The 22229-nt window shown below is 44.6% G+C and overlaps 1 protein-coding gene across 3 annotated transcripts in view; it reads left to right on the forward strand.

Moving 5' to 3' along the window:
• Nucleotides 1–22229, forward strand: part of RYR3 (ryanodine receptor 3) — a gene marked incomplete at both ends in the record, with an annotated part of 580399 nt that overhangs the window by 503428 nt on the left and 54742 nt on the right. For all 3 annotated transcript variants that reach the window (XM_079701083.1, XM_079701082.1, XM_079701084.1), the window contains 5 exons: nt 1503–1633; nt 8218–8538; nt 10821–11061; nt 17963–18050; nt 18146–18238. In XM_079701083.1, the coding sequence (XP_079557209.1) occupies nt 1503–1633; nt 8218–8538; nt 10821–11061; nt 17963–18050; nt 18146–18238 (874 nt within the window). The remainder of the gene's footprint in view (nt 1–1502; nt 1634–8217; nt 8539–10820; nt 11062–17962; nt 18051–18145; nt 18239–22229) is intronic.

Here is a 22229-nt window from a genome sequence, read left to right on the forward strand (position 1 = left end):
GCCTCTCACTATCGCAGCCTCTCTTTGTTGGGGAGCACAGGCTCCAGACACGCAGGCTCAGTAGTTGTGGCTCATGGGCCCAGTTGCTCCGCGGCATGTGGAATCTTCCCAGACCAGGGCTCGAACCCATATCCCCTGCATTGGTAGGCAGATTCTCAACCACTGCGCCACCAGGGAAGCCCCTCCATGATGATTCTGTAACATCCCCCAAGATGCAGCCTGATACCCTCCGCTCCCGAAGTTTCTGCTAGCGGGCTTCATATACACAGTATCCACGCTCAGTTTGAGTTGATCAGTCACAGAGGAAGGCAACAACCCTGTAAGCTTGAACCCTGTAAACCCTTCCAACTCTTCATTATCGACCTACTGTCTGCCTTTTCCACTAGCTATCTTTGTATCACAGTCTAACAAAAGACTCACATTATTGGTTTATTTGAAGAAATTTTTCCCCTTGTTTGGGAACTGACATCACTTGTGTAACTCACAAGGCGGGCATGTAGTCTGTCTGTGATTGAATGCCAGTGAGTGGCAGAGAAAAGATATTGATGGGTGGAAACCAGATGGCTCTGGTCTCCCATTCATCAGAAAGCAACAGATGTCAGCCCCCATATGGGGCCCTTCTAACCAGCACTGTCACTGTGTCATCTCACTAGCAGAAAGGACCTGCGAGGTTAGAAAGTACAAGTCCAAGGCTAAGCCCAGGTCTGCGAGGGGAAGCACTATTTCAGTACTAGCTCTGCTTTGACCAGCTGGTGGCTGGTTCCCATCACTTCTTCCTGAAGCCTTGGTTATCCTGCAAGCAGCACAACGCCTCTCAGCCGGAGAGCGATTGGGTTGGCCAAAAAGTTCGTTTGGGTTTTTGGCCAATCCAATACAAATCTGAACTAGGGATCCCAAGCATTTTGTTTTTGACTGATTGCTTGTTTCAGAGAAGCACTTAAAACCCAGAGCTTAAAACATGGTGGACACACAAATGTTTGTGGAAAAAAAGAGAAGTAATAGGTGTTAGAGCTCTTTCGTCTAAATCAAGCAATGTGTTTTAGGACCTGTTGTTTCTCTCGCAAAGCAGGCTTTTAGTTTTGTGTCTTATTGGTGCTTTTGGCCCATTATCTACTGTTCCCACTAGTGAACACAAGCTCCATTCACAGGGAACAGACACAGGGAAATTACACAGAAGATTTCAAAACATTCTGAGAACGAGGAAGATCCGATTCAATTTGGGTGACGGCAAAACTTGCTCTCAGAGATGCTGGGAGAGAGGAACAAAGCTACATAGTGTATTATATCACCTTAGTTGCTTAAGAACTAGGTACCAGGGAGTGAGACCATTGTAAACCATTGGTTAGTGCCCAGAGAAAGGTGAGGGAGGGGGAAAAGCATGCAACCTTGCTGAGCCTGGGGCCCAGGCTGTCCAGGGGAGCTATCTATGGAGAAGTGGCCCACCAATGCATGGGGCCAGCATGGGGGTGTCACCACTTCTAAATGGACTTCTTTGTTTCCAGGCAACGTCCTGCCCTTGGAGAATGCCTGGCCTCACTGGCAGCTGCCATACCAGTGGCATTCCTGGAGCCCACCCTTGACTGCTACAACCCACTCTCAGTCTTCAACGCCAAAACCCCCAGGGAGAGGTCTAGTAAGTATCATCCCACAGAGGTCATCACTGATGTGCTTGAAGAAAGCAGCGGGAGGGAAGGCCACGCAGGCAGGGATGGCAGCCTGCAGCACTGTTGCTGGTGCATGTGGTCTGGGAGGGGCCGGGAGGTCAGAACTGGGACCATATGGCATGTCTCCATCTTGCCGGAAAAGTGGGCACAGGCAAGTACTTTGTTAGCACTAGACTTTGGTTCCATCTTCTGTAAAATGAGGAGACAGTGTAGTTGATTTCTAAATCCCTTGCATCCTAAAAATTCAGGCTCTCCTGTCTGCCCTGGTCTCCGTTCTCTTTCTGCACCTGGGGATATGACTGCCCTTTACAGTTCCTCTCCAGAGTGTCAGTGGGAGGAGCACAGCTGCACTAATAACCTCGTTACACTCTTCAAGTCCACAGACAGGCCGTGTTTCCAAGGATGATGTCCACGTGTTCTCCATCTTTGGGGAAAATAAAGCAGAGAAAAACACAAGAAGGAACTGAAATTCTACAAGAAAGAGAATTTGACAGGAGTGTTGATGCACTGAGTTCTAGAACAGTGGTTGGCAAACTCTGGCCACGGGCCTAATCTGGCCTGCTGCTGATTTTTGTAAATGGTGTTTTATTAGAACATGGTCACACCCACTCATTTACATGTTGTCTGCAGCTGTTTTAGCACTGTGTAGGGGAGGAAAAATAATTTTCCGTCTATGCTTCATCATTCTTGGCTGAGAACCACCCCCCCACTAAAAAAAGACAGAATGACAGGAGAAAAACAAACTTTAACTTCTGTACATATGTGTACATAGGGGAGCCCCACAGAGATATGAGACTCAAAAGCCAGCCCAACAATTGAGGCTTACACACCATCCTGATCTAAGGAAGGGGTTAGGAGTCTGAGGTTTCAAAGGGGGTAGCAATTCATCGGAAAGTGAGAAGAGGAAGGATTTGGTAAACAGTTTGCCCTGCCATGCACGTGAGTCTTTCAGATGAAAAAGTAATCTCGGGCAAGAGCTCTCTTCTGGTACAGGCACTTGTATCTAAGGTAAACTTTCTTTATAAATGCAGATTTTCCTTACAAAAGAGTAACTCTGTTTTCAGACACTCTCCTGGGTGTGCAGTTTCTTAAAAATAATCAGTTCAAAGTAATCCCTCTGCCAAAGGGGCATGTTTGGGGGTGGCCCATTCTGCTCCCCTCCAACTGCAGTGACACAGTTGAGTAGTAGCAGCAAAGACTGTCAGGCCTGCAATGGCTAACATATTTACTGTCTGACCCCTTTATAGGAAAAGTTTTCCCACCCCCTCTTCTAGGATAACCTAGAACTGGAATCCAAGGCAGGTGGTAAACCTGCTTCTGGAGGGTAGAAGAGAGAGTCCCCATGTATGGATGAATTGCGATCCTGCTGAAAGGCAATGGATTAGAACAGAAGAGCTTCCAGCAGGAACCTTGAATGAAGCTTGGACTCCAACTGGAAAGAACTACAATGATTTGATGTGACATGAAGCAAAAATTACCACACCATGGGTCTGATCAGTATTAAGAAAAACAGACCCCCAAAAATCATAGTAAACCATTTCTAACCAGAACCTATCCTATTCAGAGCCAACATTTTCTTAAAATATTGATGCACAGTGCCAGCAGATGACTAGACTGTGCATCAGTTCCATTTGGTTCAAGCCCTCTTTTCAAGCTTTCATGAGTCCTAAGGGTTCTAGGAGAGGAAAGGTTCCCGGCACACTTTTCTCTGTCACCACTCTTCTTTCCATCTAAGAATCCAGAGTACTAATAAGCCTTGGTGGGCTTTATTCTCACTTGCTTTCATTACTTCAGATGAAAGAAGCACATGACCCCCAGAAAGAATGACCAGGACAATTTAGACAAGACTGTTTAAAGTTCTCTTCCTGAGCTAGAATACAGCGGAGACTAGTGTTCTCAGAGCTCGTCGAGAGAGAAGCATTGCCAAGATGCCTCCACATTCCAAAGTCTCACGTGAAGTCTCTCAGTTAATTCCCCAACGTCCTTAGCCTCATCTCACCCTTCCTCCCCTTTCATGGACTAGGAAAAATATAGTTCCAACCTTGTTTTTCTCTACCGTCTCATGATTCCGAATGAGTCACATCTTGCAGCTAAAGTAGGAGCTGAACAACTGAGCAGGCTTTGGCAAAGTTGAGGAAGGGCTGTGACATCTGTAGGCAAAAGCCAGCTAAAATGTTGCTTCCCAACTCCAGAGGGACATGGGTCCAGTCATGACAGTGCTGGATACTAATACGTTTATTCTGCTCCAACTGTGATTCAAGAAAAAGTGTGTCTCTGTCTGTGTATCACCAATGTGTAGAGCTTGCACCTTGGGAAAGAGAGAGACCTACTCTGCTCTTGAGCTCCCAGAGGTAAGCCTGTGCGCCACAACTACTGAGCCTGCACTCTAGAGCCCACGAGCCACAGCTACTGAGCCCACATGCCACAATACTGAAGCCCGCGCACCTAGAGCCCATGCTCCACAGCAGTGAGAAGCCCGCATACCGCAAGGAAGAGTAGACCCCGCTCACCGCATCTAGAGAAAGCCCGTGCACAGCAACAAAGGCCCAAGGCAGCCAAAAATAAATAAAATCAAATCTTAAAAAAAAAATGAATCAACAAAGACTGAATGCTGACCATGTGCATGGCTGTTGAAAAGTAGAGTGTACGTGAATATTTATTCTGGGATAACCAGGTTTGCCTGGAGCCAGAGAATGACTGATGGCTTGATGGACTCTGAGAAGGTAGACTTCATTCATTATACAAAGTAGGTGGCCTGAGGGACCAAGGGGGGAAAGGAATGTGACAGATGGTGTGACGTGACAAATGATGTGAGTCTTCGGTGGAGAAATACAATATGAACTGATTTATCAAGGCTTCAGTCAGTTGGGCATCTCTATTAATTAACAGTTGGTGTTTTGCCAGCAGAGTTACTCATATTAGGAACTCTTCTATCTTGTAATGTCCTGGAGCATTTTCTGACTCATCCAAAAACTGGAAAAGGTTTAATACTGTTATGTGCTAGATAAAACTAGATAAAATCTTTGGTTATGTGTGGCAGTGGTCTATGAATCAGAATATTAGATTGACCAAAACATCCTATTCACTAGCCAGTTTACTTCCCAAATCCTTATTGGAAAAATCAACCAGAGAGAAAGGAGGTCCAGTTTCCATGTAAGCTGTCTGCCTATACTACAGAGACGGTGCTCTCTGATGCTGTCTTCTTGAGGGAAGAGCTGCTTGGTGAAGAAAATACTACTTTGGAATCTAACTCAGTGGTTCCCAGTGGTTCTCAGACACTAGCATGTATTAGAATCATTCGAAAGGCTTGTTAAAGAATGCCAAGTCCTACCCCTAGAGTTTCTAGTTCAGTAAATCTGGATTCTGAAGGTCCTAACAAGTTTCCAGGTGATGCTGCCACTGCTGGTGGGAGGATTTCACTTTGAGAACCACTGGTCTAGCAGATGAAAGGCCAGTGTGTTCTAATGGTCCCCTCTTACATTCTTGTGTCTGATTCTAATAGGACCCAGCTGAGCTGTTTTTCAGGTAGATAACTCAGCAGCATTCATTCTGCAGGTTTATTATGTGGCATTTGAAGAACAAAACAACACGTAAATCACAAATGTTTCTTCCCCTCGAGGACCAATTACATATAAATAACTTTTAAAGGTCATTGTAATGACTCCAGTGAAGCAACCTCAAGCAACTCTGTGTTTCTCTCAGGTAGGAAAAAAAAAGTGTCCATGATGATGTATTGTCTATGTGACATTTAAACACACACACACACCCTGAGCCTTCTCACGTATAATTTTATAGCAAACAGTTGTAAACTTCAGTTGCATCTGTGGCACTTGGCATTGTTCTGTGTGCAGAGCTTGAAGGTAGAATGTTTGACTGTACTGTTCGTACCTATTGATTCTGACACTGTATGTGTCAAATGATTTTGTTTGTGAGAGTCTCCCCAGACCCCCATGTTGATGTCACCCCTGATTCCTGCTGCTCTGCAGCAAGGTACAGGCTGGACTTGTTCTCTGCAAATGACCAGCATTGGCAGTGGATCATGTCTAACCTGTATAATTCCCTTACGCTGTAAATCATAGGAGTTCGATGTTCTTTGGCTTTCATGCTACTAGTCCTTTTGAATTGTCTGGATTTAAAGGACATTGGTTCACTCCTAACTTCCAAGGAAGAGAGATCTGTAGCCTTCTACCTGCCAAAAGGCCATACCGATAGCAACAGAAAATCACAGTTAGGGAAAGGGTGTTAGCACCTCACAGGGCCTGCTCCATAGCAGGGAGGCTCTTCCGAGTCGTCCATCACTGTGCAGCTGCACACCATCTCCTAGAACCACTTGTAACAGCTACCGATTCATTGTCTCCAAGGCAGCCAGGATTATTCTGGATCTCTGCTCCAGGCAGGACAATTATGACAGAAATCAAGACAGTCCCTTCAATTGGCCAATATTCCTAAAGGCCAAGGAATTTGCTGTGGCCTCTTATTCATTAACCCTTCCATTCCTATGGACTTAAAATCTAGAAAAGAGAGAGACTTCACACCAGCAGTAACCCCATGGCAAAGGGCCTGCAGGCACAACCCAATTCACTGAACGTCACATTTTATTTGAAGTTTCTGCTTTGTCCTTTGAAATTCATGAGAACTTTACACTTTACTTCTAATATCAAAAAGAATTTCCTCAAGTCTTCTAGTGGATCTAATAGGCTCCACTAGTGGACCTAAAATGCACCACATTTTCCTGTTGCTTCTCTGACTCCCTAGCCCCCCTGGTGTCTGATGCTTCGGCCCTACTGTGAGAAGTTTGGCCTGTGGGTGGAGTCTGCAATGAGCTGCCTCCCAGGCCCAGGCGGACCCTGGGGGCTATGACATAAACGGACGCTCTGCAGAGCTTTCAGCTTGTGCTTCTTTTCAACCATGCCCCGCCCTGCCACTCAGAGCCCTTGTTTTTGTCTCACCCATCAGGAACCTCAGGATGTTTCTGGTCTCTCCTCCTGTCTTGGAGGGAAAGAGTGTCGTTTGCCTTAAGAAGAACAAGACAGATATCCCCTCGGCTTCTTCTGTTTGCTATTCTTGTATCTGACAACGTTTAATGTTGAACTCTGTATCATCTCATCCTGTCTGTCCTCGTTCAGTGAAGTGACCTCAGTCACTCAGTGTGAGGAAGAGATAGGGCTGACTCACTATTCCTTGCACATAAACCTTCAGAAACAAAAAGGTTTAAGCGAATGACAAGAGGTCTTGGCAAAGGTTACTTCAGGTCATCAATAACTTCTTTTGTAAATGCAGAAATCAATGTATGTGCAAAGTTTTCTTCCCCGAAATTTCAACTGGATGGAAAGTGTTGTCTCTGGTCCAGCTGAAAGAATCTTTGATGCAAGATGTTTCCTCTTCCTTTCTGAAACAGTACAGACATGATCCAGGTGACCCAACCACAAATTGGCAACTCAACAACAATGGGTTGCTTTTCTCCTAGCCCTGCCTTTCCTGCAGAGTGCATGCACTGAGGCCAGGATAGAGAAGCAAGAGACTGACTGTGTCACAGAGAAGTCTTATGAAATGTCCCTCGGCCATGTCTTTGTTATGCTCCTTTAAGATTCAGTTTATACAAATAGAACTACCATATGACCCAGCAATACCACTACTGGGCATATACCCTGAGAAAACCATAATTCAAAAAGAGACATGTACCAAAATGTTCATTGCAGCTCTATTCACAATAACCAGGAGATGGAAACAACCTAAGTGTCCATCATCGGATGAATGGATAAAGAAGATGTGGCACATATATACAATGGAATATTACTCAGCCATAAAAAGAAACGAAATTGAGTTATTTGTAATGAGGTGGATGGACCTAGAGTCTGTCATACAGAGTGAAGTAAGTCAGAAAGAGAAAGACAAATACTGTATGCTAACACATATATATGGAATCTAAGAAAAAATGTCATGAAGAACCTAGGGGTAAGATGGGAATAAAGACGCAGACCTACTAGAGAATGGACTTGGAGATATGGGGAAGGGGAGGGGTGAGCTGTGACGGGGTGAGAGAGAGGCATGGACATATATACACACCAAACGTGAAATAGCTAGCTAGTGGGAAGCAGCCGCATAGCACAGGGAGATCATCTCAGTGCTTTGTGACCACCTGGAGGGGTGGGATAGGGAGGGTGGGAGGGAGGGAGACGCAAGAGGGAGGAGATATGGGAACATATGTATATGTATAACTGATTCACTTTGTTATAAAGCAGAAGCTAACACACCATTGTAAAGCAATTATACTCCAATAAAGATGTAAAAAAAAAAACACAAAAAGGTTCAGTTTAAGTGTTTTAACCTGAGTATGACATCTAGAAGATAACCCAGCCTCTGGAAGCCTCAGTCTTTACAAAGGCAACAGGAGAGCAAAAGCTCCTCTGGATCTGGAGCTTACTTGTTTGAGGCTCTGGGGTGGAAAATCATGTCTAAAGACCAAAGGAGGGGTGGACAGAGAGAGAGAAGGTTGCACTATTTGTGCTTTTGAATTACAGTCCCTTTATTCTTCCTGTACCCTCTCGGTCAGTTCTGGGGATGCCAGACACAGTGGAGGAGATGTGCCCTGACATCCCCCAGCTGGAAGGCCTGATGAAGGAAATCAACGACCTGGCCGAGTCAGGGGCCCGGTACACGGAGATGCCCCATGTCATCGAGGTGATCTTGCCCATGCTCTGCAACTACCTGTCCTACTGGTGGGAGCGGGGGCCTGAGCACCTGCCCCCCAGCACAGGGCCCTGGTGCACCAAGGTCACCTCTGAACACCTCAGTGTCATCCTGGGCAACATTCTGAAAATCATCAACAACAACCTGGGCATCGACGAGGCCTCCTGGATGAAGCGCATTGCAGGTACCACACATGCCTTTCCTCCCCGGCCCTGGCCCCAGCCCCAGCCCCAGCCCCAGCCCCAAGACACCTGGACTCTCTTTTCTTCTCTTAGTCTATCTTTAAGCTATTCCCCCTCCCCACACTTATATTTAACAGTGAAAAGAATTGACTTATTCCCCTGTAGAGCTTCCTGGAGCAAATGCTCCTGCCTAACTCCCCAACTAATTCAGGTCCCTCGAATCTCCAGGAAGCCCTTCTTGATAAACTCTACCCAACTCCCATGATCATTGCTTATTTGCTTTTGGTACTTAAGAATTCCATTTGCTCTTACAGTAATAATTGTCCATATGTTCTTGGTAAGTGATCCTGTATGTTTTCCACACGTACAAAACTCACTCCCATCTGAGCTGTACTGTAAGTTTCTAGCATTTGTATTTCACTTTATGCTTCCTAAGACACTCTCTAACTTAGGTTCACAGTAGCCTCACTTGGATCTCCGTCTTGTTTTGTATTCCTCCTTGCATGCAGCAGGCTCTTAATGAATGTTGTTAGCTGATTTTCTGCTCCTGAAACAACTCCAAAAGAGGAGAGCCTTGGAAAATTAGTAACCACACTTTCCACAGTCAGGAAACCATGAATATTTTAGTGTCCTCTGTCAGAGTAGAGTTGAGAAGACAGAAGCTAAAGCAAAGTCATTGCCTTTGATGGACCTGCAGTTTTCATGGACCATAGCTGTTTCACCCCTACAATCTCCTAACCATAAAACCCAGCAGTGGGATCAGTGGTAGCTATTAGCTTCCTGGACAAATGAGTAGATATTCCAAGGAAGAAAATGTCTACCGCCTTCCTGTCTCTGAAATGAACTTCAAATTATAAATACTTTGGGTACTGATGGCTCCTGGACAGTATAGGCCTCTGGGAACATATGAGTAGATAAAGTTGGCGTGTTCCTTTCTTACCTATTAGCCCAAGAATATTGTTAACCCTAAGGCAATTTGTTGAGGAGCTCTAATTTCTAAATCTGGATTAAGGGAAGGAAGGTAATCAAAGGATGGACTCCCTTAGCTTCCCCAGAGGTGCAGTGGAAAGATGTCACAGCACACTGATGGGAACTGAACTTGACCTGTTATTTCACAGGTGAACCCAGATCTCATTCAGTTAGGCCACTTCATTCCTGGTGCCTAAACAGAGTCCATTTTAAATAGCAACCTCAAACCACTCATATCTGGAACAGCCATTCCGATTCCAGATCCAAAGCAGAAATGCAGCCCGGTGAAGGCTGGAGTGTGAAATGTGGGCCATCACAGTGTTGTTTCGACCTGTTGGTTAATGCTTCTCAGCAGAGAACTGTTTTCGCCTTCTCTTTCTAAAACAGCCTTATTTATGAAAGCAAAAAATAAGGTAAAGTGAGATTAAGAAGAAAAAGTGCTGGATTATAGGCTGTTTCCAGTTGAAACGCCCTACATGAAAGAAACTTTGAAATACACAAAATACACAATGCACTTTGTGAATGGTTCATGACTCTTGAGAATTTTATTTCACTTATCTTTAAATAATTACTCTGATTCTCATCTTTATTATGGATTAGACCAATAGGATATTCCATTTAAGAAACTCGATGAGACATGTAAGTTTTATCTTTCTCTTCAAGAAGGCTGGAATCATAGTCCCAGTTCCCACTGATTGCTTGTTTCTGCTCATTGACTTCTAGTGGCCACCCCAGTCTGCCTCTCAGTTTATTATAGATGATAGTAGTTTCTCTGCTTTTCCCAGGGCCCAGAGGAGTCCCCAGGCAGTAGGTTGGCAGTTCTCAAGTCCTGGGGGCTGAGAACTGTGGTTGGGTCCATATATTTTTAACAAGAGATTTTTCTATAAACCAGAAAATGTAGTATTGAGTGCCTACTCTTGACTCAGCACAGTGTTGGTTATTATGAATAAAATGTTTATAATCTAGCTCGTGAGCCAAAACCAACATGAATGTACTCTAAAATGAAACAAGATAGTCTGTTATGAAGAGCTCAGAGGTATAGCAAACGCCATACGTGAAGAGTTAAAGGGTGGCAAGGTTTCCCCATGGCCTAGAGAAGCAGAACAGGAAGAGAGACCTTCTCCTGTAGCTCCACCCCCATCCCCAGCAACTGAGGCTTCATGAGATGGAAGTGCCAAGCAGAGGATGAAGGAAGGGCAAGTGCCATCCTGAGTTGATGGCTTTTCACAGCCTCACCTTTGAGTATCACTTCTTTCCTTTCATCAATTGTCATAACATGCAAAATGAGGGGGAGGACCTTTGTTTGCAAACACAGTGTATGCCCAGCCAATCATCAGCAAAGCCAGGGCGGACCTGCTAAGAAGCCACTTCATCCCAACCCTGGAGAAGCTGAAGAAGAAGGCTGTGAAGACCGTGCAGGAGGAGGAGCAGCTGAAAGCCGACAGCAGAGGGGACACCCAGGAGGCAGAGCTCCTCATCCTGGATGAGTTTGCCGTCCTCTGCAGAGACCTCTATGCCTTCTACCCCATGCTGATCCGCTACGTGGACAACAACAGGTACGGAGGAGGCCTAGGCAAGTCCCCAGGATGGAGAGACGGTATTGGGTTTTGTTACAGGTGAGAGAGGGAGGTCACAGCTCTCACCACCAGTGCCCCTCCCCCACAGAATCCCCGGTGTGGGACCTCTGGGCAGTGCTCTCCTTGGCCAGTGATTCTGCATGATCAGTGGCATGGCCACCCCTTCCATCTTCACAGGTCACCACGGGGAAGAGGGACTTAGTCAAATAAGGGCAGCAGTGACCCACTTCTGCCCCTCTGCTGCTCTGTCACACATTCATTCAACAGACATTACTGACTGGGTGTCAGGCACTGGTGTAGGCATTGGGGGACAAGAGAGAACAAAACAGAAAGAGATGTTGGCCCAGGGAGCTTTCATTCCAGCAGGAGAGTGGGGCAAGCAGACAATAAACAAAACAAATACTTGCATATTTACAATATACTTACTTATATACTTATAGATCTACTTATACACTTTACTTATAATTTACTTATCTAAGTAAATTATACAAGCAAAATAAAGGGAATTAGGAGTGCCAGGCATGGCAGGTTTAAAAGAATGTTAACTGAGAAAGCGACATTTGAACACTGACCCGAAGGAGGTGAGGTCAGGAACCGTGCAGGTCTGGGGAAGGGTTATGTTCCCAGGAAAAGGAAACATCTGGTACAAGCCCTGAGGAAGGGGTGTGTGTTGGGATGTTCAGGGCATCACGAGGAGGCCGGTAGAGCTGGAGAAGAGTGAGGGGCCAGGAAAGCAGGAGGAGACGTCCAAGAAGCCATCTTCTCTCCACGGGGCCAGGGCTTCTCCTCCGAGCGAGATGAGCACTTGGTGCAGGTTTGAAGATAAGCTGTGTTGTGATCTGACTCAGTCTTTGAACGCTGTGGTGAGGGATCAGGGCAAATAAGGAAGTGAGGAGACCGGCCGAGAGGCTCATGGTGACCCAGTCAAAAGCTGAGGGTGCAGAGCGGACTAGTGGTGCCAGGGCTGGGGCAGAGGATGGGGAGCCCCTGCATCATGGGGCAGGGTTTCCTTTCAGAGTCCTGAAAATGTTCTGAAACTAGATAGTGATGGTTGTACTAAATGTTGCTAATGAGTAATTTTATGTTACGTATATTTTACCACAATTAAAAAGAAAAAAAAAAGAGTTGGTGGTGGCTGGGACCAGGCTGGTAGCAATGAAGGTTGACAGAAGATGTCAGATTCTGGGCCTGTTTTAAAGGTAGAGCCCTTGGGACATGCAGATTGGCAATAAGAGAAAAGAGGGGAGTCAAAGATGATTCTGGGCAAATGGAAGGGTGGAGTTCCCAGCAGTTGAGTTGGGGAGGATTGTCGATACAGAAGTTTTTTCAGGGCAAGATCAGGATATCACTTTCAGTCGTGTTAAATTTGAGTTTCCTCTTCAATACAGAAATGAAAATGTTGAGTGGGCAGTTGAATATATGAGTCCAGAGTTCAGGAGGGAGGTCTAGTGTAGACATGAGAATTTGAGAGTCATCTACACGTTGATATGTGGTCTTTGAGCGACATGAGACTGGATGAGATAAATAAAGGCTTGAGAGGCAGAGAGAAGAGTTCTAAGGACTGAGCCCATGCGCTCAGGTCAGGCAGAAGAGAAGGAACCTGTGAGTGAGACTGAGAGGGAGCCACCAGTGAGACAGGAGGAAACCAACAGAATGTTGTGTCCTGGATGTCAACTTCACAAGGGATTTCCAGGAGGAAAGAATGATGAATGAAGGTTATTGGTGACCTTGACAAGAGCAGCTTCATTGGAGCGATGGAGATGAGGACATCTTTGGAGTAGGTTGGAAGAGAATGGGAGAAAAGGACTTGGAGATAGCAGTACAGACAACTTATTCAAGGAGTTTTACTATAAAGGGGAACAGAGAAACAGGCTGCTAGCTGGGGGAAGAAGTTGGCTCACGGGCCCAGCCACTCCGCAGCACGTGGGATCCTCCCAGACCAGGGCACAAGCCTGTGTCCCCTGCATCGGCAGGCGGACTCTCAACCACTGTGCCACCAGGGAAGCCCAAGAGGAGAGTTTTTAAGATAGAGAAGGTGCTTGGAGGTTTGAGGAGGAAGGAGGCAGGGCCCAGGGAGAGTGGGAGAGCAGGTGGACCAGGGAAGTGGGTGGGATTGCCGGGCAGCATCCAGGGCCCCACCTGAGGTCTGCGGACGTGAATTTAAAGTGGGACCCATTGGCAAGTCATGTTTTTCTCCAGCCAGTTTGGCTGCCAGGTACAGGCCCAGACTGGGAAGAGAGTTGGATTTAACCAGGGTTGGGGCTTTGCAAAATGAGTGTGACGAAGAAAAATGGGTTAGGGAGTTGAGGGTGTATATTAGAGGGTAATTCTAAAGATTGGCCATGGGATTTAAGCTGGATGAGGGGGAAGTGAAGGCATAGGAGCCTAATGTTCATGAACAGGCAAAGGAACAAAGGACTGTTGGTCCCAGTGGAAGGCAAAGACCAAATAGATGTTTTTATTATACCACACCCTCTTAAAGCTTAGAGGCCTCAAATGTAAGTTTGGGAAGGTTTAATTTTAAAATACTCCATTGTAGATACTGAAAAGACCTAGGGATATTGGGGGGAACATTGCTGACTTTTTGAGTGGTATGCCATTCTGTCATGGGCAAGGAATAGGTCTGGATATGCCCATTTTAGCATTTACTTCATAAGGTAAATTGTACTTACTGTTTAAAATATTTACGTAAGATTACTTATATTTAGCTTTGCAAAATAAACATCTTACACACACTATATGTGTGTGTGTGTGTGTGTGTGTGTGTGTGTATGAAATTCCTTACCTATCTGTGGGGAATTTTACTCACTGTCTCAAAAGAAATCCTGCTTTCAGGGTCATCATTTTAGTCATTTCTGATAACATAATTATGTTAGCAGGTTAGCGAAGGAATTTGTCAGAGTTTGAGGTGAAAACAGAAATGAAAGTAGAGTAAGGTTGCCCCTGGAATAGCTCTTTAACTGCATTTGTCACTATTGACAATCAAGATGCAAGATAGAGTGTGTTCCACTTACACGTTGTTTGACAGTTGCTAAAAATGGCAATGTCAGAGGGTCTTTGAGATCATCACTAATTCATTCATCCCCACTTTTCAACCCTTTCTTCCCTGAACACCAGGGAGCATTATGGCCATCTGAGCCTCGCTTAGAAATACTTCCTTCCTGTGTGTGTGCCTTTACCTCCTTCAAGTTCTTTCTTCACCCAAAAGAATTGGCTGGCTTGGAAGCACAGGATTGTGGAGTTGGCAGGAATAATAGAGGCCAGCTCATCTTACCTATAACTGGATGAATCAATATCCTCTTCCCTTTTCCTAGCGGTGCATTTCCTGCCTGATTATCCACCACAGTTATGGATGACAGGTACAGCCATACTGTGCGTGCCTTCCCATTCTAGTTTCAGACAGTTAAAGCCATTTTTGTTCAACTCTTTCTCATTCATATTTTTCTTCCAGTTTTATTGAGATATAATTGACACACAGCCCTCTGTAAGTGTAAGGTATACAACAGAATGATTCGACTTATATACATCATGAAATGCTTAGAATACGTTTAGTGAACATCCATCACCTCACACAGATACAAAATAAAAGACACGAAAAAGTATTTTTTCCTTGTGATAAGGACTCTTGGGATTTACGCTCTTAACTTTCATGTATAACATACAGTGTTAATTAGATTAATCATGTTGCACCTTACACCCCCTAGGACTTATTTATCTTATAACTGGAAGTTTATATCTTTAACCACCTTCATCCAATTCCCCTTCCCTCCACTCGGAACCATTTTTGAGTTCAGATCTGTATCTCCTATCAGCTCTGATTTTGCTCTCTAGAGCCACACAAAACTACTCCAGTCTTTCTTGTGGCAGCTCTTTAAACATTGAAGAGAGCCATCTTGTCCTGTCCTCCCCTGTTTTCTCTCGTCCTATTAAACCTTTGGACTTCCTTCAGCCCTGTCACAGCAGTGTTCCAAGTCTCTTCGACAGCTGAAACAGTCTTCTGAAGAGAAGCTTCTGTGGGTCAGTGTTGAACCTGAAGCTGACCCAGAATGAGCAAGAGCTCCAAGCCTTCTGTGGTCCGAACAGGGCGAATCAGGGCTCCATCTCCTCATGCCGGGAGATTATACGTCAACATAGGTTCAACAGACCTCTCTACACAAGGCAGCAGCATCTCAGCCTCCTTTCTGGAAATCAGACACACTCTGAACAGAAACGACCAACTTTAAATAGTACGATTTTGGGTGAAAACCCATCTCGCAAACTGTTGAAGGGAATCCAAGTAAATCCTGTGTGGTGACCACCTCAGGCTGTATCCTCTACAAGAGGCTCAGGGACAAGGCAGAGATAAGCTCTTACCTCTTAGTCAGACAACAGGACCGTGAATATATACGAACATGGCTTTACTTTCTTTCAAAACCCGATAACTGGCTTTACTTTCTTCGCAAACCTGATAAGTTGTCATTTTGACAATAGCAGTCTAACTCTCCTTTATTCTCCTGCTTTTTGTTTCTGTTTTACCTCTAAACCCAACTGTCTTCCCCACCTACAGCCTTGCATTTCCCAGCTGCCTTTTGGCAGCATGCAGAGCAGATGATCAAAGAAACCCACAGGTCGGTTAAGTACCTCCCAAAGGATCAAATGTCTGAATGTTGAGAAAGGTCTGAGTTGTGTGGAAGGCTGGGAGCAGGGAGGAGAGAGTCTTGTTCCATCATTTGGGGGTAGGAAGTATAGGGGCAAGTGGGAGAGGCAAGGTCAGGTTCTTCTGTCCTCCTGCAAATACTGACTTAATCTGGTTTGAGAGGTGCAGAGAGTTTATGTGCCCGGTGGAAGACATTTAATGGTGGGTCCATGTGTACCCGCCATTCTAAACCTGAAGAAAGAACCTCACTAAAGACAAAGAGTAAAAATCCGCCTCTTGGAAGGAGGGTGTTGAAAACAAAATTCGTTCAGCTGAAACTACATTCCCATGTGAAGTCCAAGGTATGCAAAGCCTCTTTCTCCTGTGAGCGAATGTTTACCTGAGATTTTGTTTTCAGTGTTCCTGCGACTCACACCGCCTGTGGCTGTGCTTTTCCTCGGTGGGATAGGATGTGACCCTCTTGCCTCTTCCCACTCAAGGCATAGTGCAAGCCTAGAAAGCACATTTAAACCAAAACGCTACAGAAGGAACAGCTGGCGGTTCTGATAAAACCTGACACTTGAGCCTGAAAAAGCGCTCCTGAAAAATCAATATGAAAGAAACCAAAAAGCATTACCAGTCTCAAGCCTCGAGTTTGGATTGCATTTTGCTCTTAGTGATGGACACCTTATAGAGTGGCTTAAGTTAGAAGTTAAACCTCACACGTGAAGGATGTCCAGAGATAGCCAATCCATGGCCAGTCTGGCCGGAGCTCATTAGAAACCCTCACTCCTCTGTCTTTCTGTCCTTAACATTGGCTTCCGTGTTCAAAGTTACTTCAGGTGCAACATGCCAATTAGAGCTTGAGCTGTCATATTTTCATTCCAGAGAGGACGTAGAAAGGCAAAAGGGCACCTTCAGCTATCTGATCCTTTTTAGAGAGCTTTTCCAGAAGGCTCATCCAACAACTTCCTCTTCCATCTCATTGATCAGAACTTAGTTCCACGGCTGTCCCTCGAGGGGGGCTGGGTAATGTGAGCTTCAGCAGGGCACAGTGCCCCCCGGAGTAAAATGGGGGTTTGTGCCTAAGGAAGAAGAGGAGAATGAGTGTTGGGCAGACCACCTGTAGTGTCTGCCTATAAAGGAGAGGCTAGTTGAGGTAGAAAACCAGGAAGATTAGACAAGAATGTCCATGAGGCTGGAACTCAGGGAGGGAAGGAATTGAGGCGATGAGAAAGGAATCCAGAGGTGGTCTTGGCCTCGTGAGTCTTCACCTTTCTTCCTTAGCCTCGTACCTTCCGTGAATGAGCAGAAGGTACAGGCTACTCAGAGCAATTCAGTCTGATGTCCCAGGGCTTAGGGAACTGGCTTTTTGATAGCTATTACCATGCACACAACCAAGGGACATTAGGTTTTTTAGACCATTCATGACAGCCCCAAAGTTTTCTTTAAGAAAGACGATAGACAATTTAATTTCTAATGTGTTACTTTATGCAGATATTTAGTACCCAGCCATTTCAAAATATAATTCAAATGCACAAGATAGGGGCAAGACAACTTTTAGGAAATGACTGAATTCTACTGCAATTTAGCCCTCTTGCTGCCACTGTGAAATTTCTTAACCTAGCCTAGTACTTTTTTTTAAATGAGTAATGCCTATTTATAGGGAATTTGCAAACCATTTCAAAGGGCATAGGAGATGTTTGGTCTCTGCCTATACACTTTATATAACAGTTAAAAAAATTATTGTCTTACAGATTTCATTCATAAAAGTGGCTTTGAAAGGAAAACGGGCAAGGCCTGAACTGTTTATAGAGTGCTTACAATTTCAGAGGCTTGACAAGATTAGATGTCATAGTGACCAAGACTGTCCTAGTCTTGCTAGACTTGAGGATTAAAGGTGGCCTGTCCCAAAACTTAGAATGTAACCTTAATCACCTCTTCAGTTTAAAGGACAAAAAAACCTTACCTTTGACCATTTTGAAATGTTGATTTCTGACATCTGTTTGCTAAGAGAATCCTGGAATCCTTTGGTAAAATGTAAATGATTATTGTAGGTCTTCAAAAATACCTACAACAATTACATGTCTATATCTAAGCATGCAAGGAATATATTGATATTTAGTCTCTCTGGAGATTGCCGTCTATGGGAATGCAATTTTATCTGGATAAATGTGTGCATCTGATGTCGGTATAATTTTTAGAGTGTGACTCTTTCAATCATTGCTGAACTCCACATGCATATTCATTTATCTTTCACCTCAGATCTAACTGGCTCAAAAGCCCCAATGCTGACTCTGACCAGCTCTTCCGCATGGTGGCAGAGGTCTTCATCCTGTGGTGTAAATCTCACGTAAGCACACATGGGGGCCCTGGATTTAGAGTTGGTGGTGAAAGGTACACTTCAACTTTCTTGTAATGTTTGCTTTTTTATTTTCCCCCACTTAGAACTTCAAGAGGGAAGAGCAAAACTTTGTGATTCAGAACGAAATTAATAATTTAGCATTTTTAACTGGAGACAGCAAAAGCAAGATGTCAAAAGTAAGTCCATAGAAATCAATTCCAAAGACTCTCCAACCTTGACCTAAGCTACATATCTTGGGTGTATGAAGGGATTAGCTCCTACTGCATTTAGGTCAAACAACAGAAACCAACAGGTCCACTGTTCTTTCTTTGAGAATGAGCCAGAAGAAACTGCTCTGAAATAAGCATGGTCATCACATTTTATGAATAATTAGCTGCTTTGTGCGTCAAAAAGCTTAAGTTTCAAGACTTGCCTAAGGCATTCGAGAGGTCTCCAAAACAAAAGCTGCTGTTACTTGTTTTAAAGTAGAACTACTTGCTGTGTAGAAAAGCTACAAAAATACATGTGCCTAGAGCCACCTTTTAATTAGCTGTGAGGACATTGCCTTGCTTTGAAGATTTCGTAGACACATATTCTTACAGTGCACTTATTTTCTTCCTATCTTGAACATCTAGTAGCTGCTTTATTTCAGCTGTGCTGACCTCTTAATGCCTTCTGTTTATTTTCCACGTGAGTTGCATTCAGAAACCCAAACATTTGTCCATCCCCCTGCAGGGAAATGTTTGAAAGAGGGCGTTCCAAACATCTGTCTGAAAACAGAGTCGCCTACAGGGAGGGTGTCGCAGTATTGAATACAGGAGGGGCAGCCGGCCTCTGGGTTCCCCCTGAGTCAGCTCTGCACAGTGAGGTTTTGCTGTTTTTATTGGAGAGAATTCTCAGACACACTCCTTTAGGTGTACACACAAAAACAAGGCTTACTTAAATGTGCTGTTTCGTTCCCGGCTGTCGTGGCTTACCTGGACTCTCTTCCCCCGAGAAGCGTGCCTGGGTGAGGGTTGACTGTACTGTCACGTATAAGAGACGTGTGACACCTGAGATGTGCATCTCTCTCACTGCTGGTACAGTGCTGCCTCTGAGGTCCAGGAAGGTGGAGTGTGCACGGGAACCCCTCAGAAGTGAGAACCAGTTCTGGAAAGATGACAGTCGTGGGTTTGTAGCAAAGCTCTTGGGGCAACCTTCCAAATAACCATATGGGATAGAAGACCTTTGTATGCAGAGCTGCAGACCAGGGGCCACCAAAAGTGAAAACTTCAACACCCAAAACTTCAAGCGTGCCTAGCTCTGGTCAGCTGCAATCACTCTGAACTTTCCATCCCTTCCATCTTTAAGCTATGTTGACATTATTAACACTTCTTCCAGCATCCAAAATTTGATTCTCAGAGTTTAGAATCTGGTATGCGCTGTTTAGTAAAGTTTGATAAATAGAACTGTGCACATACGATGTAGAGAGATTAAGTATATATATTCACATTCAAGAGGAATCTTTGCTGCAAAGGAACCTTACTTAAGGTGCATCCTTTTGTGCTTTGGATAATTTTTATTTGATTTTCCAAAGTTTATTTTGATTTTGACTTTTGGCAAACACAGCTGCTCATGTGAGGTACAGGAGGAAGGATATTTTCAGACTCCTGATCCCTGGATATCTAACCCTGAATTCCCTCTGAAGGGTCTTCTTACAACCATTACAGTGTCTCGTTTGACCCTGTCCACCTACCGAAAGTCACTGAATCCCAGACAGACTCCTTGCTACCTTCAACTTGGGGTAGATCTTTTGGCCTTTGATTGAACCAGCGAGCATCCATTGTTATTGTCAGTGGATGGCAAAAAAGCAAAGAAAATGATTCTGATACAAGGATTTGGATCCCAGATGAGCAGAAATGGCAAAGATAATCTCAGCCCTCTGGTGATGGATGGACACTCAGGGTCCTTGGATTTATACTTGGAAAGAGAAGAGGTGACAAAGAATGATGTTTCAAAACTAACCTACTAACAAACTAACCTGAAATTGTTCATTCACATCACTGAATGAGGAAAAGGGTATGTTAGTCTTGTCAGAGGATGAGCATATTCAGAATCTGTGCATCTTTCCTGCTGTTAAGGTTAGTCCATAGGAGCAGATGCTTTCATTTCATTTCCATTGACATTGTATGCCAGTTTTTTCTGAGATGTGTTGGAGAGGGTCAAAGTTACAGTGTAATGGATGTAAGGACACTCCCTAGATGTTAAATAATATTTGCTGTGCTTCTCAGGGTAACAAATATTCATATTGTTCCTGTGGCCTCAGTTGAGACTCAAAGTATAGTAGCAAACAGGACTAGAGCCTGAAAGGAAGCGAAGTCCCACTGTTGGCCCAGATGCTCGGTATAGGTATGGCCTTGCATCATTCACTTAACTTCTCGGGGCCCTAGTTTACCAATCTGTAGAATGGGCTTGAGCTTACTGCCTGACTTCTCCCAGCTCTACTAGTAGGCCCTGTTGGAAAGTCAGTTTTAAATGCATCTCTAGAATTGAATAATGTTACATAAATGCAGCACATTATTTCAGACAGAGAGATATCATACCTCCAATAAACAGAAACTCATAGCCATTTCTGATATTTTTTGGATGTAGAACTACGTATTGCGAGGATGGGGAGGGGGTATTCTCTTTATTATCAGCTGAATCCCCATTGCCTTTGCCTCCCTGAAATTACATGTCCTCTCTACTACCTGATCTGAATGGTCACCTATGCTTGCTTTTATCTGCACTCATAATTGAATTCTGATGTTGTATAAATGAAGTTGGCATCAGTGCATATGGCAGAGATATGTGTGCCGGAATGCTGCATGCCCACACACACTGCACATGCCATTGCAGATGGAAAGGAAGTGGAAAAAATATACAGTGGGCCACACTGTTCTTACTTGATTAATTGAAGGTCAGTTCAAAGATGTGTCCTTTTTTCCAGCAGCTAAAGCACATTTTGGGGAGAGCTCATTGTATTGTATTTTGTTTCTATAACACCAGTTTGCAAATATATGTTAAGCAATACATAACTAAGCTGAGCACGGTATTTTTTGTTTTGTTTTTAAACTCGTTTTGTTTTCTGGAAAAATGGCAGCAGCTTCCTCAGAGGGGAATGGTAAGTTAGAATGTGTTTAGCCCAAGAAATGCCATTTCCTTGACCAAGATTATAAACAATAAAAGAGTTGTGATGCAGCAAATATTAGAGTGCCTCGTGTAAAGCCACTCCACCCCATGAGCGTGATTTCAGTGTATTGGAAAAGGGCAGGGAAGAGTTGAGAAGACATCTTTATGCTTGTCCAGGGTATTCAGAATGACATGTGTGACTGCTTCTTCTTCCCATCTCCCGAGCTGCTCACTCACCTCTCTCTCATTCCCTCCACCACCCCCCCACCTTTTTTCACTTTCATTTGTATTCCCTTTGCCCTTGCACTTGTGTAGTTCAAGTGCTCTCTCTCCCCCTGCCCCCCTCCCCCATCTCTTCTCTCTCCCCCTTCCTGTTCCCTCGTTCTCTTCTTCTCCCTGTCTTTCCCCTCCCCCTCCCCGTCTTTCCCCTCCCCCTCCCCCATTCACTTCATCTCTCTGTCTCCCATCCTCTCCCCCTCTTCTCTCTACCATTGCCTCCTCTACCCTTCCCTGTTCTCTTACTGCCCTCCCTCCTCCTTTGGTGCCTCTCTCTCTCTCTTTCTCACTGTCTCACTCTCCTTCTCCCTCTTGCTCTCTCATTCTCAGACTGGCTTCTGGACATCCACCTTTCCCTTTACCATCTAATGTTGGGTTGACTGGTCTCTCCTTCCCTTACCCCCTCAGTGGGGGTGAGCACTTCAGGTGGCACAGCTCTGCCCTTGTTCCGAAGCCTCCCCGTGTGCTGTCTCAACACAGCACACCACCTACCATGTGCTGTGTCCTCCTCCAACTCCTTTTCCCTTAAGAGTCTCTGTTTTTTTTTAAAGTTCACACATAAGTTGTCTATTTGGTCATAAACTATTGGTGATAAAGTGTGGGGAAATGAAATGATTTTGAAGGTATAGGAATTTCTAGATTTCTGTTTCGGAAATAAAAAGTTTCAGCTAACATTTAAAAGAGGCATAAATAGATCGATGGATAGATAAATACATATATACATACATACATACGTACATACATAAAAGCGTTTCCAGCATT

This window comes from Hyperoodon ampullatus (assembly GCF_949752795.1).
Source record: "Hyperoodon ampullatus genome assembly, chromosome: 3".
Classification (NCBI taxonomy): Eukaryota; Metazoa; Chordata; class Mammalia; order Artiodactyla; family Ziphiidae; genus Hyperoodon; species Hyperoodon ampullatus.